Raw genomic sequence first — 21,724 nt, 5'->3', positions numbered from 1 at the left:
ATTAATGTATATTTGTTTTCCTTGTTGCAGCCGGCGAGGCACTCCAAGCTTGAGAAAGCTGATATTCTGGAGATGACTGTCCGCCACCTGGAGTCTCTTCAGCGGCAGCGAGCAGCAGCAGATCCCGCTGTGCTGAACAAGTTCCGCGCTGGATTCACCCAGTGTGCTGGAGAAGTAGGACGCTTCCCTGGCCTTGAACCAGCTGTCAGAAGACGGCTTCTTCAACACCTTTCTTCGTGTCTCCAGTCACCCCCTCCGCAACAGCAAACCGCACCTCCGTCAGCGAATTTTTACCTCGCAACAGCCGCTGGGCTGCAGCTTTTACCAACTAGACTTCCGAACGGAGACATCGCGTTGGTTCTTCCTGCTCAAGCTCCTTCTAACGCCCCCTCTCCTCTTCCGACTCTCATTCCGATACCGGCGAGAACAGCATCGGCCGCCTCCGCATCTTCCACAGCGTCTACATCATCGATGACTTCAGAAATATCTCCAGACAGTCCAGATGTCCCCCTCGCTCTGGTCAAACGGAGATCTTCCACCAAGTCGTGCGACCAACCGATGGAAGAAGATAAACCTTGGAGACCTTGGTGACCTTTCAAAGGTCAATCATAATAATTATCATTAGTTGTAAGCTAGAATGCCGCGTGATATTTGAACGTGACTTCCGTGGAAGCCCGACTGTGTCTTCCTGTCCCCGGAAGCGGACGTTGAGTTTATATGTCGAAGGATAATTATCATTATCATTAAGATATTTTATTCGAGAGCCATAAAATGAAATATAATCGAAATGAGGAAATGTTATCTTGAACATAACCATAGGATGCGAGAGTTTAAGATTTAAGCTTCTTTCAAGCATTGTCGGTTTTATTGAATAAAATATTTCGTTTGCTGAAATATAACTGCAGGTTACGTTTTGCTGATTCTATAGGCTTCAAAAAATGTATCGACATTTTTGTCTGTATTTTGCCAACATCGACAAAATACTATTAATACTTAGTAAATTGTCAGTGTTTATTTTTTCACGTTCATTCAATCACCTTATTAATCCGTTAATCGTTCTTATTATTATCAGACTTATCTGTTTTTTTTACCATAAACAACACTAGTAATTGCGTGTGAATCAATATTTTTTAATGCGCACTACTACCGGTTACTGTTAGCTTCGGTAAATAATTTAATTATCGATTAACGTCTTCAGTTGAAACTATTTTTTCATTCATTATTCAGTGTAATTCAGAATTATGGCCTAGTAAAATAATAACCCAAGATAATAATAGTTATTTTTACCAAAATACAAATCAGAAAATGGACTTTGAGAAAGAACCCTGCAATTCGTTTTCTAAACTATCAAAGTAACATCTCTCCTACAGTACATTCCTCTTTCAAAATATGTAACGTTTAGCTTGTATATTACACACTGCGAACTAAATTGTTTGTTTGCATAAGGACATTGGCCGGTACATAATTATTTAAGCTGTATAAAATAAATATTACCTATTCATAAAAACGTGATTAAAAGAGCTATAAATGCTTTATCTAGTTCCTATAATATTTAATCCAACTTAATTTAAGTAAGTACCTACACGAAACATAGGCCAGTTTAAAACGCTTTGTACCTTAATATTAATGTATATTACTTGATAAAGATTTAAGAATATCTAAAAAATGTTCCTTAAAAGTAATTGTTTATTTAAAGAAAAAATCCTATTTGTAAATATAGTAATTGTCAGAGTGTTTTATTTTTATTTTTTACTTACGCTTTGTAAAAATTCTGGTCCATTAATAACACAATAACATTAACTTTTGCTGATTCATTTGGAATAATGACCACTTATACTTTTGAATACGAATACTTTTGAATATTCGTACCATAACTATGCAGGTAGATCAATCCCTACTAATTTGAAACGTTTTTTCTATAACTTAACCATAAAGGTAGTACTTTAAATCCATTCAAATAAAATCCTAAAATTAAATCATCGTTTTTTTAATTAGCGTACATCACAAATGCATTTAAAATTAATCAACTGCCAAACATTATTTTTCTATATTTAACTTTTAAGAAAATATTTTATAAGAATAGGGAAATATCACGTTTTTCAAAAATAATTTGAAATTAATAAGGGTCTATGAAATACCGTTGAGTAAAAAAACATTTTTTTTACTTATTAAATCATAAAACATTTTTTTTTTGTAATTTTAAATTCCCGTGAAAACGGTACATTTCTTAGGCCATGCCCCTAATACGTCACGATTCGGTTATATTTTGAACGTTGTTTGTGACCGCTTAAATTTAAATAGAACATCTTCACGAATCTTGACGTCACAATTGTCGACACATTTTTTAATAATTTCATTTATAAAATTATGTATCAAAACATTTCTTCACAATATCCACATTAATTTTGAAAATACAATTAATTTTTCATAAACCATTTCACATGTTTTTTATCGGTATTTATAGTATGCAATATTTCCCTTTTGTATGCGTGGATATATTTTTTGCTTAAATAATTTATGATTTGAGCAAGAGATGAATACTTTCAAAATCTTGAATTTCTTAATGTTGTGTGGTTGATTTATTTTAATTGTATGAAAAATAGGCACCACTCTTGTTCAATATTACCAGAAAAAATATTATGATATTAAATTTGACTTAAATAACGCTCTTATAAACTATGTATGTCGTATATTTATGTTTACCAATATTAAAATGTATGTTTCAATATACTCTATCATCAAAATTAGTATTTAGACTTCTCTTCTATCTATATAACTTCCCCAAAATTCATTATTTTGCTAAAATCGCTTTGTAACTATAAATCATCATCAGTTATCTGTCATCTTGACATCACCTGGTATTTTTTTTATATAAAGCGTAGCGTCATTGAATTATTTGATTATGGGTTTTATTAGAAATTAATACCCAAAACATAAGCCTTCTTATCTCACTCTTAATCAATTTATCATAGCAATTAGTTTTGTGATGATTTTGATACTTTATTTGGTAAAAATATACGAACGGACCTAATCGAGTATCGTAATTTTTTATTTTATTTTATCAAAACACATTTTTAAAACAGCTAAATACTTTACTTATAATTAGTGTAATTATGTAGCTACTTTTGTTTTTTTAATTAAAATATAGTATCAACCATTTAGTACACCTCCATTTTTTTTTTGAAGATAGCATTTACAAATATGCTCTTTATTTTGGTTTTTTAACACTCCTATATGATTTATATAGTTTAAAAATAATACCCGCTGATATATTGTAAAATGTTTAAGTACGCTATTTAAATATAATATTTAACTACTTATAAATAAAATGTATAAAATAATACTGTCTTATTTAGACGTATTGTGCCTTAGCGACAAAATCGAAATGTCTTCCCTATAAAAATGTATAAATTATAAATGTTAAAATAAATGCTTAAAATGTATATTAAAATATAGTAATTTACGTTGAAAGATTAAAAATTAAAATAAATTAAAATCAAAATCGTTATTTAATATGACATGAATATTATAATATCAATGATTCCTATTGAAAGTATCGTAGGTACGCGTAAAATTTCCCGTTTGAATTTTTAAACATCTGGTGACTCGTGCTGCTAAAATATTATTATTAGCTTGTTCTAATTAATTATTGATTAGAGCCTTCTTTGCGTATGATAAAAGGGACTTAAATAATGCACCCACGAACAATAATGTAAAACGACAAATTTGCAGATACGAAACTTTTCTTTGGGACTATCGATATGTTTAATTTGCCTGTATATGAAAATAAATTGTGATGATCGTTGTATGATGATAATAGACTATTAATGATGTATATGACTCTATTAACTATGTAAATATTTATATTTAAAAGATTTCTAACTCAACATGTTTTTTTCTATGAATGTGTAAAAGAGTCAAAGGGAGATATATATATGATATATGCATTGTAATCGATATTGGTTTCAAGAATCGAGAACATCAATAAATAATTGCTCAAACTATACATTGTTTTATTTTAATTGAAAGTTTCAAATCTACTGAAGACGAAAGGTGGATGTAATAAATCAATTGTTCATGAAAGAAAAATATTGAATTTTAATGAATAATGTAACGTGACAGTTAAATTTTATCGTTTTTAAGCTGGAAAAAATGCACAGGCTTTATGAAAAATTCTCAAATTTTGATTAAGCATGAGACTATTTATTTAATTTCCAAAAATGACATTTGACAGGCGCCGTGGCGCAGTTGGTTAGACGGCTATCTGTGAAACTGGCGTCGCGGGTTCGATTCCCACCAGTTGCAAGAAAAAAATCCAAGAAAGATTTTTTTTAATTGGTCTGGGTGTTGTGGTAAATTTTTCATTACCTCCTTCCATATCCCCTCTATCCCACCAGCTGACAAGCCTCAAAATATAGGCTTAGCGGGTTATTCCTTTAAAAAAGAAAAAAAAAACATTTGAAAGACGCTGTTTCAGTCAGATCGTTTTAGGACCGACGTCTGAAGAACTGTAGGTGGGGAAAATTGATTTTATTTAACAAATGATCCGGATACAGAAAAAGGATAACGCAATACGTGGGTAGATTAAAATTAAAATGCAAGAACGAGACAATAATTGTTGTTGTATTACACAAGTTTCTTGTGTAACATAACTGCCTTTTTTAAATGATAAAAAAATGTACCCAAAAGAAATATAAAATACAATTGAATTACCCAATATAATCTATTGTAAATAACAAACGGCGCAAGTTCACGATTCCTTATTTTCACGTCATTTATAATGAAAAACAACTACGAATAAATATAATTAAAGCTTTTAAATTTGTAGTTAAATTAACAACAATAACAAAATGTAATGGATAGAATTCGTAAATCACGACACCAGTTTTCAGTCTTTTAGGATGCGACATTGATTTTATGACCTCCGTTCTTGTCATAATTTATACAAACTGGTAGTTTAAAAAAAGCTCGCTTTCTATATCATTAATAAATTTATAGAAGGGAAGATGGCATCATTTAAAAAACTGCTATTCTTCTACACAATTTTATTGAAATATTTCGTAAAAGCATTCACTAAAAATGACGTATTTTAGCTTTTGGTTATATTTTTTCAAAATTCAGAGGTAGTAATACTCCCAATTAAAATCCCTTGTGTACCGGCGTACATAATAAATATGAAAGAAATGTGAGGCAAAATAACCCTTGAGACCTTTCACTGCGGGAGGCAATTACCTACCGGTTTTTATGCCAAATTGGTTATTTCTAAGTTCGAAGATGTGAGAATTCTAGCGTGCCTCGGGTAGCAAGGGGTGATGTCATGACTCATGACACTATACGACAGATTCCCGCAATTTTTAGTTATTTGGGGGTGAAATAAGATACGCTTCGGAATGTCAAACCAACACGTGCAAACCACTTAAAGCGACTCTCAAATTATGTTATTTTTTGTTTGATTTTTTGTTGCTGTGTAAATGTAGTATTATGAAACGGGAACCGGGTTAAGGTCCCATGGCAAGTGTCGCGGACTAATGGATTATAGGTCTGAGGTTCTCACCCCGCTCCATCACAGCTGGATTATCATTTTATATTAAATTAGCGGACCCGACAGACGTTGTCCTGCCCGAACGTTGGCTCGCTTGCTATTACCTTGGAAAAATACTTTTCATTTATAAGTAGGTACCTAGGTACTTGTTTGTGATTAAATTTCAACACAAAAAATTGTTCATATTCAAAATATTGAGTTTATGTAGGTTTTGTTTATGGTTGAATTCCAAAATATATGTATTTTTTGCAAATATAGCATTCTTTTTACAAACGTCAAGCTACGGTCTTCTCACCAACAGAGGGGTGTACTTATGTAGGAATACGATTTTTCAGAATGTATTGAATTTAATATTATTTTAGTATTACCAAAAATCCAGTAAAAAGAAATAAATGGGCAGAAATTATGAGGAATTTAAGGAAAGAATCTAATTGAGATCCATAAAAAACAAATGCTGTTTGTTAACATTAAAAAAAAACATTTTTTATACGCAAAAAAACAACATCTTTCCATTTTTTGTAAATGCATTCTCCTCGAATGCAACCCTGGTACATCGATGAATAAAACATTTATGCCCCTTACATATTTTTTACATATTAGATTCAAGATTTTAATATCTAGAACACGCCCAGCGAAAAGATCTATATTTCTCTGAAAACCGCACGTAAATCGGTTAAGACATTTAGGAGTCCAGTGACATCACACGTACAGAGGAATTATACATATAAAGATAAGTTATTTACAACTTAAAATGGCCCCCTACATTGAAATATTTGAGTAAATCATAAAATCGCATTTTTTTCAAAAAAAATCAGTGAAAAAGAACCAGACGATTCCGGGACTAGGCTGTGCACTCCCGGAATAGGTGAATTAATAGCATATTTTGTTTGAGGCAATTTCTGGCACTTAATAGGTATTCGGAGTTCAGAAGTCTTCGGAAGGATTCGGAAGGAAGGTATTCGGAAGTCTTAATAGGTATTCGGAATTGAATAATATTAAGTAAGTCATTTATTATTTAAAAGAGAAACATTAAATCACCCAGTTTCCATCTTCTGGATAAACTTTCCAAATAAACGTATTTATTGAAAAGTTATATTTAAAATCAATAGGAATAGACAGCTTGTAAAAAATAAAGCGGAAAAGTTTTAACGAATGAACACAGTAAAAAAGTAATGGTATAAGTATATCCTGGTTAAGAAATGGATAAAATGATTCGTCTACGGACTGTATTAAACGCCGCAGCAAAACTTAATTTTAGAACCAGATTTCAATTTACCACAGCAGGACTTACACTGACTACGTTTTCCACAGGAGTGAATACAAACTCTGTTGACTTATATAGTATAAGTCACTTCGCTACGTAGTTCTTGTATATATTCCGGACTTAAACAAACTTTTCAAAATATGTAAAAAATATTTTTTTGAACAACAGAGTATGAATAAAAAATGTTTACATTACTTTTGTAAAATGAATGTAATAATCCGTAAGGGTTGAAAAAATACATCGAATTCCTCGAACAACTTGATACATTAAATTAGATAATATATAAATAATGACAAACATGAACATACGCGTTGCATATCACGAAGCTAAAAAAATGAGTTTTTTCATTCAGCAGTTCAATTATACATATTTACGATATTTGTTTACTAATATATACAATACATTCAGTATTTATACATACAATATCCATTATGTTATGCACCGCTGCAACGCGCCATCGCGCGTCGGCAAAAATCTTTGTTTATTTTGCAAAAAAAACGTTTCCAACCTTGAATTAATTAGTGTTTAATAATTTTGATGTAAAAATTATATTTCTGCGCGTGCAGACCTGTTTAAATTTTGTCATATGCCAGACGCTACTGCAAGTCAAGGATTCATAAATAGGAATTATTATTTTGTTTATTGCACGAACGGTCAAATATTAATGTAGAGTAAGTAAAAACAAGAATTATAGCTTAGCTATCTAATAGAACGGTGCCGTTATCTACCGGCCGTGATGTAGAGGTTGATTTTGTCATTAATAAGTTGTTTCGTATAAACCAGATCACAGAGAGCGTTGTTTGTGCGCAGAATGTCATACAGCGGTGTTGTCATTCACAGGGGGGTCGTCATGGTTGTACTGATAGTTAGGATTTTTTTTCTCGTGTAACGGTAAAAATATATGTGTTTAAAAATAAGTGCAATTTTGATTGATTTTATAAGGAAACTAGCTGATCCGACAGACGTTGTCCTGCCCGAACGTCGGCTTGCCTTGGAAAAAGACTTTTCATTGATAAGTCGGTACCTAGATACTTGTTTGTGATTAAATTCCAAAACTAAAAATTTATAATATTAAAAAAATATTGAATTTAAGTAGGGACTTGTTTATGGTTAAATTCCAAAACATAAAATAAATATTTTTTCAAATATGGCATTCTTTTTGCAAACGTCAAGCTCCGGTCGTCTCATCAATAAAGGGGTGTACTTATGCAGTAATACGATTTTAAAAAATGAATTTAATTTAATATTATTTTAGTATGACAAATAATCCAATAAAAATAATTAAATGGGTAGAAATTATAAGGAATTTAAGGAAAGAATCTGATTGAGATCCACAAAACAAAAGTTGTTTGTAAACATTAAAAAACAAACTTTTTTTAAACACTAAAAAACAACATCTTTTAATTTTTTTGCAAATGCATTCTCCTCAAATGTAATCCTGGTAGATCGATGAAAAAAACATTTAGGCTCCTAACTTCTTTTTTACATATTCGATTGAAGATTTTAATATCTACGAACACGCACAGCGCAATATATTTATATTTCTCTGAAAACCGCACGTAAATCGGTTAAGCCATTTAGGAGGAGTACGGTGACATCACACGTACAGAGGAATTATATATATAAAGATTACAAAAATGGTTTTTTTTTTAGCAAACCTTGAAATGCACACCGTAGAATGATTTTTGAACATCTCACTCTCTCTAAACGATAGTTTTTTATTTCCGATGACTTTCCATCTTCTAAATATGTCTACTAATAATGTTAAGTACGTCTAGATTGTTAATGACATTTTATGATCCCGGCCGCTAGATAACGGTACTGCTATCTGCAAATTGCCTCACCGCTAAGACGGCCGTCGTGTAAAGCTAGGGTTTCCTAGGACAGCGGTGCCCGTATTTTAACGGCCGTAGTGAACGGTGATGCAGTGGACAGCCGTCGTAAAGGTGATTAGAGAGTGGTTTCCCAGGAAAACGGTGTTAAATGGTGTTGATATCACCGTTTTCCTAGAAAACCACACTCTAGTCACCTTTACAACGGCTGTCCACTGCATCACCGTTAAAATACGGGCACCGCTGTCCTAGGAAACCCTAGCTTAAGGCCTTTTTGACAAGTGTCCCGATCCACCCGGCACGATAAAATTAGGGTGTGTGAATTCATGTTGGGCTTTTTTGTTTCGTTTCTTTAGTTTCTATTCGCTGGTGAAAACTTTGCTATGAGAATCGTGTGGAGAATAGCCTGCCTCATGGCGTACTGGTTCTTGCGTTAATTTGTCGTAAATAAAATAATGTGAAAAGTTGAAGAAATAAAAAGAGTAAAAATATTAAAATCTCTAATTATTATGATACCTAGTGCTTACAATATTTACATTTATTTGCTATTGTTAGATAAGATTAGTATATGACCACTCACCGACTTTTTTAGTCTACTAAAGACTAAAACTTTTTTAAGACTAAAAAAGTCGGTAAGTGGTTATATACTAATATTTACTAACATTAGTTAAAGTGTTTGATCACAAAGTTAATGCTCTAAACATAAATAACATTTATTTGCATTTATTCCGATACTGTTTTCTAATTTTTCTTTATATATAGGACCTCTTTAAATAAATGTTTTTTTTTGTCAATGTATGTTTTAGTTTACATTAATTTCTAGTGTTGTGAACGTGACTTTTTTCCCCCTCAAAATAATATTTGGGTCTTGGTTTTACTTATACCTACCGGAGATGGGTCCAATTGGACCCGCTGTAAATGATCAATTATGTGAAAAGTATTTTTTACGCATCATTTTCTTTAGTTCATTTATCTAAAATTGTACACAATACTTTACAACACGTCTTTTCATGATTCAGAGCATATTGTGATTAAAATATATATAAATAAACCCACAAAAATTCCTAAACGGCAACATTAGAAACTAAGTCTAATTGGACCCAATACCGCCACGCACGTATTTTTTTGAGTTAGCGGGCTTTTGGAGTTAACAATCAGACAAAATGTCATAATATAAATACCTGTCAATGTTAATAAATTTAATTTTATTAAAATTTGTCTACGCGATGCCTGATAATCAGAATTTACCATTTTCCCAACATCTTTTTTGAATTAGGTAAGAGTGTCATGGACATTTGTAGAGATATTTTAAAATTCAACATACAAATACATACATAGTAAGTGGACATAACGCATCCATTGTTTGATGTTTTATTTAGTTTATCTAATACAAATACATAAGTACCGGTGCAGAGGTTTTCACGGTCACTGTTATCAATATGTTTCTTTTTGGATGATACCGTGTGTGTTAGATCTGTTTCGACGTTTTGGCTACCATTGCAGGAGCCATCTTCAGGGTAAACAGTCTGTTTTGTAGAAAATAGTATGTGTTTAAGTACTAGTAATTTGTACCGTGTCGCAGTCGGCAGTAGGCACATTTCTATTCGTTTTTGTAGTATGTAGTGCTGGGAACTATGTTGAGTTTAATTTGAGCCCGTCGTCTTTGTTTATGTTATTTGGGAGTCTGTGTATTCCAATTTCCTATTTTATTATACGTGCACTATAATTACTGGGTTTATGCAAAAATTTTGTTTCGAAGCCGAAAAAACGTCTGGTGTCTATAAAGTGTTCCGCTATTGCGGATTTGTCAGGGAGCCCAAGTTTACACGCTCTTTTGTGTTAGTCAATCTTTTTCTTTGCTGTGCATATACTTTATCACATCTTAGGCAATTTAGTTTATACAATCTACCTACTGTCTACAAAAGCTTCTCTTCGGACATTTTTCTCCCTTTGTTTACAAAGGAGTTGAAACAGTGTTTAATTTATTTAGTTTTTTATTGTTTACTTCTTGGCATGAACACTTGACAAACTTAATACTATGCTCTATTTTTTGTGAATTTATTGATATCATTTTAACTTTGCTAGAATTCCACTCGTCCATGTGCTTTGTAGCTGCACGATGATTGGTTATCTAGCTTTCATATATCAACTTTAAAATACCTAATTTTTTTGAATGGGGTCTAGAACTCCAATCGTCTATGCGCTTAATAGCTGCAAGACGTGTTGTAATCTTACTCCTTTTTAATATTCATATATTTTTTTTTAAAGTATCATTAATTTACTAATTTTATTTGTCAATTTTTAAAATGTGTAAATGGGGGCAAAATTTCTAACTGTATGCGCTCTGTAGCTGCAAGAAGTCCTGTAATCTAGCTTCTATCTGTTTTAACTTTTGATTGATCTTAGTTGGAAACGAAGAACTAGAATCCCAACCGTCCATGCGCTCTGTAGCTTCAAGACGTACTGGGATATATATTAATTGTACAGCGCCCTTGAGGTGATTTTCACAAAAATTGCGCTATATAAATTATCCAACTATATATATATATACACTGCTTCCGTTTCCAGGGAATGCTTATATTTTGGGTTTAATAAATGGTTCTTTATTTTTCCCACAGTCCCAAACATTGTTAAAATATTTTGTTTTTATAACATAACAATATTACATAACTATCGATTTAAGCGACAGCAGTCTTCACACATTCTTTCCAGTTTTAGTGGTTAGCCAGTTAATGCTTAAAAGAGATAAGTGAGAAGTTGTTTTTATTGTTTTCCAATTAGTTATTACATTGAAATATAATGGAAATGCTTGGTTTGGCATAAAATTTTAATTTTTTGTTTTATCAATGTTTAAAGATAGGTTTACGGATGAAAACCAATTTGCCACTGACTGTTTTTTATCACTTATATCTATAGAAACATTATCCGAATCATCTGTGCAGTCACAAAATTATACTGAGAAAATAGAAGAGTGTTATTCGGCAATTTTAGGTGGCTCATTTATAAAATTGTTAATGTGTTTTTTTTTATAATAAAAAAAGGGGTCGATTTAGTTATGAAAGGTATAATAGGTGCCGTTCAAACTGTTCAATTTGAAAAAAATAGTACTTAGTAAATACGAGAAAATTACAAAATATTTTTTTTAATATAAAATAAATGTTAATCGATTTAAGTAAAATGAAAAATCTGCAGTATGCTCTGAGGTAAGAAGGAGGCAAAGAAAAAAGAAGAGAATAGGAAAAATTCAAATATTCAGATAGTATTAAAAATGTGATTTCAATGTCAATAACAAATGGGAGTATTTTGACATTAGCAAGTAGATTATTCCACAATCGAGCAGCTACTACTGTCAAAGACTACTTATTCTACTACTACTACTACTACTACTACTACTACTACTACCATTTACAATTTGATATTATTTTTTTTTACAATTTACAATTTTACAATTTTACAATTTTTATTTTTGTGCACCACAACTGGCCAGGAGGCCCAATCACAGTGGTGAATTTCATCACAGAACACCCAGGCTTGAGAAAAATCACATTTTAATTTTTGTGTTCTCACCGGGAATCGAACCCGGAACCTTCCGTGTGTGAGTCAAGCGTCTTGACCACTACACTACGATGGCCGCCACCATCACGCCATTTCCCCGTAGGGGTAGGCAGAGAGAATCGACTGCCGCACACGTCTATCCTGGCATATATTTCTAGCTTCTTCCACATTCATACATCTTATCATACATGCCCTTCGGTTCTGTCTGCTTTTGACATGACCAGACTTGAGATTTTGGTTTATCTGATCATGCCACGTCTTCCTTGGTCGTCCTCGTCTCACGTTACCATTCATTTTCGCCATTTATACTTGTTATACCATTCTTTCGTCGTCCATTCGTTCTACGTGACCAAACCATCTCAGAGGCCCTTTCTTAATCTTATCAATTATGCAGGCAGAATATCGTCAAAATCCACACGCAGAGTAAAATTAGGGTGGATTGATGTGTATTACTTTCTTTTATATTTAATTTCAGGTTAATCTCAGTTGAAAATCTTGCAAAAGAAAATCGAGTGGAGATTAGTCGGCCGCATGGTGAACTGGCTAGTGCATTTACCTGCTATGAAATAAATAAAAATAATTAAAAAAACACTAAAACACAATAATGTTATACAGTGTGTAAAGTGGCCACTTAAACCAGCCAATGACAGGTCATAAGCCCTGCAAATGCCTTAACCTCTATATTTCCTTCTCAAAAATGTTTTCTCTCTCTGTTGTCACAAATTTAAATATGCAGACATAACTTTGTAGTAACGTCTGAGGAGTTGTTTATATTGACACACGAAAAATAATTCGTATCTGGCGGGTTAATTTATTTTTTTAATACAATGCTTGATACACTAATCAACATAAATATACAAAAACAGCTTTAAAACTAAAAAAAAACTCAAATAAACCTAATTATTAACGACGTTCTTACAAGGTTACACCATTTTGCAAAAACCTTAAAGATGGACAAATTGATCAATGTAAATTGATCGAATAAAAAAGTTCTTCATTTAATGTGGTTTGTGAAAAAAGTATAAATGTCTTATTTTTTTGTGAATAATTGTGTTAGTAGGCTCGTTTTAGCGTTTTTATATCAATTTTTGGAAACAGAGTTTCATGTTTGCATGAAAAAACTGATTAAATCGATTTGATCGGTACATGGTCAGTGATCAGTAATTTCCCATCACTAATGACATAAGTTTAATAAAAAAACTGTCATATTAATCAAGCTATATTTTAAGGACTATAGTGTAATTCCCGAAGTAGTGGAGTGATATGACTGAACTTAGAGATTCCAAAAAAAAGTATCGCTGTGGCATCCAATACAGACGGTAGGCGAGTCATTTTATTCATTAACGTTATATGAAAACATACATGGCATTACCTAAATATTAAATAGTATACTATCTCTTGTAAACCAGTTAATATGTTTTACGTTGAGTCAAAGTCCGAAATTCTGTTAAATCGTGAGTATAGGTATAAAATTATCCGGGATAAGAAATGTTGGGAACTCTTTATCTAACGGGAGGTCCATCTCAAGTCTCTACTCTCTACCGACACACGGTCAATATTAATCCAATGCAGGCGCGTGTAATCTTCCGACGATTCTAAAAATATTTGTTTTGCAAATGCCTGCGGGCTTGTAAACAAAAATACGAACACGCTGCACACAGAGACTTAGAGAAAACAGTAAAGCCAAAATTAAAATGTTTATTTTTTTAACATTTTACAAAAAAAATCAACAAAATAAAAAAATAAAAAAGTTTTTTTTAGGTAGTGGAATATAAAAAAAAAAAAAAAAGACGCGACATGCAACTTTGAATTCATGCTAAACTGGAATATCCGGTTATTTTTTTTTACTCTACAATGTTCACGCGACAACGGTAATTTTTTGTAACATATATTTTTTTTTAATATAAAGCATCATCTCTATTTAATTATACCTCAGTGCAAATAACACGGTTTAAGATGATTTTTTTTTAAAAACTTTTTTACAATTTAAGAAAAAGGGGATTCGTAATGGTGGGGTGATCTTTTAAAACGAGATTTGGGAAGTATGGCCATGGTTAAATTTAGAACTACATATATTACTGTATTCATTCATTGTCATACAGGGAAACTAGATTAGGGTGAATGTACTGATCATGTGTATTTGTTTGGTCACAAATTATTAGTACTGTTGCGAAACATGTACATATTGTACATGAAATCTTTCAACGTTTTATATTTTGTTATTTTCGCGGTTTGATTGAAAAAACATTTTTTTTCGCTAAATTACTTTTAAAAAAATAGATTGAATATGCGAAACTGAAAGAAGAGAAAACACTTTACATGAAGTTTGAATGAATTACGTATTGGGGATCAGTCGTCAACTTTATGCTACAGGCGAATCCTACAATATTTTGGATACATCCATAGGAGAGAACCAGAGAGCCCCGAAAAGCTTGTTTTGATGGGTGGAGTGGAGAAAAGAAGATCCAGAGGTCTCTCGCCTACCCGATGGAACGACTTAATTAAATCAGCGCTGAGGTCTTCATTGACTGATGCCTTTTGCTCTGCTCAGAACAGTACAACCTGAACGAAAACCATAAAAATAATGGTCTAGTGCAGGCGTCACCTTCAGTCATGAGGAAAAGGACGAGAGAGAGTGGGCGCTTTTATTGTAACGGTGTATGGGGCACTGCTTTGGTACACGAGCCGCAGAATATATAGATCATTTTTACAAAATGAAGGTAAGGTGATCGATCAATCATCACCTTAGGTTCCCGGGCCTGTAAGGTGTTAAAATACTTTTTAAACAATAAATATTTCATGTCGACCTTCCCAGGAATCGAACCCAAGACCTCGAACATGATATACAAACGCGCTAACCTCTACACTACGTGGGGAAGTTTCCTCGTTGTCTGTTTTCGGGATTTTATCCTGAGAGCAACCATCGAGTCAAAAACACTCGTCCTAGATTCTAGTTTATTTCACACATAAACATAGGTGCATTGATACAGATCGTCTGGATACAGATAAATGTGGTTTTACGCTGCAATACGTATTGTGCCTGGATTGGCACTTAAAACGTAGGACCAAGCACTTTACGTTCATATAACAAATGATCGAAATTCGCTGTATTGTTTTAACAATTCAGTATCCTATTTATAATAGAGCGATGATATACAGGGTATTCTTTAAACCCTGTCACATCCGAAACCACGATGATCAGTATGAGCAAGAAGACATATTGGCACATTAAAATAAATTTTTAGAACAACTAAAATCTTACAAAATAAAATATTTAAAAAAAACAAATAGTTGCTTACTTCTGCAGGGGAGAAACGAGGAGGGGGGAGGGGGAGTCTGATACACCATCAACCACGCGACCGCGCCCCCCTTGCTTCTCCCCTGCAGAAGTCAGCAACCATTTGTTTTTTTTAAATATTGTATTTTTTTAAATTTTCTTCGTTCTAAATAATTTTTTTTAATATGCTAATATGTCTTCTTGTCCTTACTGATCATCCTGGTTTCAGATGTGACAGGGTTTAAAGAACACCCTGTATATTATGTTCATGTAGAACCTCCATGCGTGCAATTTTTTTTGACAGAAATGAGACATAAGGAATGAATGGAAACGAAAAAATCAAGGATTTAAGTAGGCTAAAAGCTCTTTTTTTTAAATTTATTTTTTTACTGAAATTTTTTTCACAAGCATTCTTGTAAACATTTTTTTTTAATTCCCGCCAATTTAATTATTGACATCATATATGATCTCTTAGGAGAGTGTGTGGTGAAATTATGCATGATAGGTGCACAAATATCCAGATCCGTGTATTAAGTAAGGCTGAGACAAGCCTTATCGAGAAAATCAAGAAAACCAAGAAAATAATGCCAAATTGTTACACATAGAGATTGAACGGTAGAAAAAGGCTGAAAAGGTTTACTATGCTATACTATGGCATTACCGATTCTAACAAATACTTGACTATGGACATATCAACATTTTGCCAATTTTTTTCAAAAATTTAGGTTCTGAAAACATTGTACAGTTTCTTGGTAATAAGTCACTTGGAATTTAGTTCCATCATTTGGTCGCCAAATGAAAACTCATATTCCTTAATGATACACGTGCGTTTCCAGAAATTATCTAGCAGCCAGTGGGCCACATGGCGACGGTATCTACCTACTGTCTACAAAAGCTTCTCTTCGGACATCTATCTCCCTTTGTTAACCATGGAGTTGAAACAGTGTTTGATTTATTTAGTTTTTTATTGCTTACTTCTTGGCATAAACACTTGACCAATATTGTTTTAACTTTGCTGGAATTCCACTCGTCCATGCGCTTTGTAGCTGCACGATGATTGGTTATCTAGCTTTCATATATCAACTTTAAAATACCTAAATTTTGTAAATGGGGTCTAGAATTCCAATCGTCTATGCGCTTAGTAGCTGCAAGACGTGTTGTAATCTTACTCCTTTTTATTATGCATATTTTTTATTTTTTTAAATATCATTCATACATTAAATTTATTTGTCAATTTTTAAAATGTGTAAAAGGGTGCTAAATTTCTAACTGTCTATGCGCTCTGTAGCTGCAAGACGTCCTGTAATCTAGCTCCTATCTGTTATAATTTTTGATTGATCTTAATTGAAAACGAGGAACTAGAATCCCAACCGTCCATGCGCTCTGTAGCTGCAAGACGTACTGGGATATTTATTAATTGTACAGCGCCCTTGAAGGGATTTTCACAAAAATGGCGCTATGTAAATTATCCAACTATGTATATATAAAGAGGGCGCAGAAAAATCTTCTGCGTTATCTGTAACTCAGGGAGTATGGATATTACCCTTGGTTTTTCTCGACTGACTTCTTACTAGGAATGCTGGGCAACCAATCATTGTTGAGAAGAAATGGTATTTATTTGGGTGTTAACTTTTTTCATCTGTTTGTTGGGCGCATACATAATTCCGATATTCTGAACGAATTTGGTATATTTGTCCCTATTAATTATCTTCGATACAGACAACAATGGTTGTTCTACCTACCACGATGCCGAATCAACCTGCCAATGGTTGTGGAAGGCAATTTCCTAATTGTCATATATATGTTCATTTTATATGACTTTTTTTCTTCTTTTTTCTATTTAATCAATCTGTTATGTATATTTCGTAATGTATTGAGAATGGATTCGATACTCTGTAATGTTCTCAATGTAAAAAAATAAATAAATGAAATCAATAAAATAAAAATTAATGGTTTTTGTTGATATTTCTTGATAAAACTCCATAGTTGATGATGTCCAAAATCAAGTATTTTGCTAACTTTATCTGTTAAAATGTGTATTTCCTACGTGTTCCTTTCCCACCTTTTAAATAATAGAAGCTTAATCCCAATTTCAGTCCAAAAACTTCCAAAAAATGAACTGTTCAGCAAACTAGTTGTAAATATGTTAAGAATAGTATAAAAACTGTAAATGTTGTAAACAATTCACCAGTCTTAAAAATGCCTACTTAGGCGAAAGCGCTCGTTGGTCAAAATAATAAAAAGTAAAACTAAACCAAGAAGTTTCATCGATAAGATTAATTATAATTTTATCATAATCATTAATAAAATAAAAGTCGGAATTATTGGCGTGAGTGAAGATCTATGACTGAAGAGAAAACTTGGTATGTATGCAAAGACACAGTAATGTGGCGTTCTTTCATCTTTGCCTACTTCTTAGGGAAAACGGCGATACGGTTTGTGTATGACACGAAACATATCCAATTTGATGTTTTTCTATTCGCTATTCGAAAAATTTGTTGTTGTATGTTGTTGTATGGCTGTGAGACTTGGACTCTGAAAGTGAACACTATGAATAGGCTGGAGGCTTTTGAGATGTGGTTGCATCGCAGAATGCTTAAGATATCTTGGGCAGACCTAATAACGAACTCGGAAGTCTTAAGTCGAGCTAGAACGAACAGAGAACTCTTAACCACCTTAAAAGTTCGTAAAATTTCCTGTCTGGGGCATATAATGCGTGGAGATAAGTACCACTTGCTTCATTTAATTTTGAAAGGCAAGATTGAGGGTCACAGAGGGGCTGGAAGAAGACAGATGTCCTGGCTGCGAAATATACGAGACTGGACTGGCTTCAGGACTGTGGAGCAGATTTTCCGGGCAGCACAGGACAGGGAGACGTTTGCCTTTTGCCAGAGTGATTGCCAACATTGGGTATACCTGACAGGGCACTAAGAGAAGAAGATTCGAAAAATCATTTTTTCCTACGCTGTTTGAAACGAATTAACCGGCCGACTTCTGTCAATATCAACAACAAAACGAGTAAAAAAGCGCCCAGAAAATTATCTCGATAGATTATTGTGGAGTGTGGACATCCCACTGTGCGGTGTTAATATTTGTAAGTATCTAAATATAAACTTACTGTCTGCACAAAACACCTGAATTGCGATGCATGTTTACCTGCGACCAATGTATGTGTAATTAGTGATACAATACTTATAATTATTGTTGATACAAATATGCTTAGTTTACGACAGCAAATGTAGTTTAGTTATACATTGCATTAACCCTGCCACGGCTGATAAAATAATTCTGTAAAGTGTGATGATATTTATTATATTACATTATTTTTTAAAACTAAAACCTGGTTTTTATGCACATCGATTTATTGCCAAACTAAGAGAAACATCGGAGTTCTTGGGACGTTTTTAATTATCTTATATATGCGTATAGTAATATTATGATTTGTTTATTAATTATTTTATTTTTACTTTTCCATTATTTGTAATCTTTTTTTTATACAGACTAATGTTCCCTCACTGGGGTGTCCCGTGCCGAGGGAAACATTTTACAAAATGTGAAACATGCCTAAGATTAGCTATTTAACAAAGTTAACATAATAATAACAATAAAAAAAACGTAATTAATCCAATTAACCTAATTACCATTAACATAATAAACACTAAAAAACTAAAATAATCATAAAAAACATAACTAATTTATACAGACCAATAGAACAAATTTCATACACAGTACACACATACCTATTTGGCTTGATCCACTCATCGATCCGTGCGCAACCCACCTCCACTATTATCTATTTCTTCTACGTTTTTTAATTTACATATATTTTTCAAAAAAATCTCTCGCTACACTTTTTATATGTGCAGTTATTTTCATTTTAAAATTTGTTTTACATTTCGAGTCTTTTATATTTGGCAACATATGCCCATACTGCCAATAGTTCTATGACCCTGTACAAGTTTTTTCCTCGTACATAGCAGATTGCTAATCTAGACAGTGCAAAGTCTATTCCTATAGAAATTTCTGATAAGAGGTAATAAGACTTATATCCGGTTTAGTCTGTGATTACATTTGAAGAGAAAATACGATTTATAAAGCAAACATTTATTTATTTTATCTTAAAGTTGCCTTGTCAGAACGCGTCTTGTGGCACGTTTTCAGTTGGCACGTAGCGTCGATGACCGCTCGAGGGATAAGGGAACTGATTATACACGAGGTCGCGTGGTTGTCACGCGTCGGAGATCAATGATTATTATGATTGAAAAGCACACAAACATCATTATAAACTGCTGACATCTATGTTCTTTGTAGCGGTTAATATTCATCATTTTATAGAATGTAGTTACTTGGTACATGAGTTCTAGAGAAGAAGAAAATCGAGAGCCTGGAAAAAACAGAGAAAGATTGTTGTAAAATTAACTGAGCAAAAAATGGACTGAGCTAAAAATGGACTTAGCAAAAAATGGACTGAGATGGACCTTATATGCATTTTCAAAATACTTAATGCTTTAAGTGATGTCCCATCTCTGTTGCAATCAATTTCTTTTCATGTTCCCAACCGTGTCACCAGAAATCAAAATCTGCTATTTATAAAATCTTCTAAGAGCAACTTTGGTTTTTATGCCCCAATGTCTAGAATGTGTAGATTAGTCAATTCATCACACTACTTGGGATTCTTTGGGATAGATCTTCCGGCTTTTCGTAGATCTCTTCGCGACTAAACAGTGTGGGATGAAGTTGGATTGGCATGGTTTAGCTCGAAGTTTTTGGTCTTTCATTTTTTATATATATGTATACAATTATTGTTTTGCCCTTGTTTGTCTTTGCTAAATAGTTTTATGTTCTTTTTGTTTAGTTTCTTGCATTTATGTTTCTTCGTGTAACTGTTGTAATTGGCTTATGCCGTATATATAATAAATAAATAAATAAATTGGCTTCGTACATACCATATTTGCCAACGTACTTTATTACAGTAGTAATACTGACGTCGCGGGCGCGTTTTCGAATCCCATGGACTGATCGTGTCTCCAACGAAGCGGTTGGTTTTGACCATTATGAACAAAGATAGGGAGTTACTGACTACTGTCAAAAGAAGGAAAGCTTCATACTTTGGTCAATGAGAAGTTTGCCTTTTTAGAACTTATTATGAAAGGAAATATAGGGGGCGCTGGGGTATGGGACGGAAAAGAGCATCATGGCTCGGAAATCTCAGACAGTGGTTCGGTGTGTCGGATGCAGCAGCGCTGATTAGACTGGCCCAGGATCGTGATGAATTCAGAATGATGGTCGCCAACCTCCGGTAGGTGCGGCAAAAGAAGAAGAAGAATTAAGAAAACAAATACGAAAAAATAATTTCTTAATTGGTCTGAGTGTATTTTTCATTACTTCCTTTCATATCCTCTCTTTCCCACCTGCTGACAAGCCTCTTTAATAGAGGCTTAGCGGTTTTTTTTAAATTTAAGAGTACGAGACTATCCTTGTTGAAGGATGCTCTTCTATTGAATGGTGTGATTCTGGAAATAGAATGAACTTACGAACTATAATTTTCTCGTAGTTTTGACAGGTTTTAAATTTTGGCACATATCTGAATCAGAATGTCTTCAGGTTAGTTTTTATAAACTGTTATAGAAACGACTGATAGAAGGGGGGCGACGGCTCTGGTTTGCCCCACTGTTCATGGTTCTCCTGGTCTATGAACATGCTAATATTAGTATATATAAATTAAGACTCATTATTTCTGGCTGCGAACGATCCCACTTACGATTTAATGATGCTCACACTTACACACACCTGAACACTTACTCCTACACTGATACACATAAACACACATCTACACTTACTCTCATACGAATACACATAAACAATAAACACACCCTTTTGTTGTAACACAATTGAATAATATGTATGATCCCCATTTAGAAACTTTGCCGGTCTGTCTTTAAACTGTATTTTTTTTATGGTACTATAATATTGTGGACTGTTTGTTTCTTTAAAATAAATAAATAAATAATATCAAGAAAATATTCCGTCACTCTCACAATTGGGAAAATTAGATTGATGATGGCTAACAAATTTACTACATAGATTGAAGTGCACGGTAAAAACAGGCACACAGGCAAAATCGTATGATTTCCTAACTTTTTATCAGACAGGCTCAAGCATTTAAAATATTATATACAGGTACCAAACAAAGTCGTAGAAATCTCTAATGCATACTATTTAGTATGCATTAAAGATTTCAGAGATATTTATGA

The 21,724-nt window shown here is 33.0% G+C and overlaps 1 protein-coding gene across 1 annotated transcript in view; it reads left to right on the top strand.

Moving 5' to 3' along the window:
• Positions 1-4,004, top strand: part of hry (bHLH transcriptional repressor hairy) — a 33,940-nt gene extending 29,936 nt beyond the window's left edge. The window contains exon 3 of the mRNA XM_088236412.1: positions 31-4,004. Within this exon, the coding sequence (XP_088092538.1) occupies positions 31-591 (561 nt within the window). The 3' untranslated portion in view covers positions 592-4,004. The remainder of the gene's footprint in view (positions 1-30) is intronic.
• Positions 4,005-21,724: the final 17,720 nt, after the last annotated feature.

Source organism: Micrasema longulum, unplaced genomic scaffold, assembly GCF_059751315.1.
Source record: "Micrasema longulum isolate JH-2025_06_02 unplaced genomic scaffold, ASM5975131v1 h1tg001557l, whole genome shotgun sequence".
In the NCBI taxonomy this organism is placed as follows: Eukaryota; Metazoa; Arthropoda; class Insecta; order Trichoptera; family Brachycentridae; genus Micrasema; species Micrasema longulum.
Note: the sequence above shows the minus strand (reverse complement) of the source record. Positions and strands in the feature narration are given on the sequence as shown.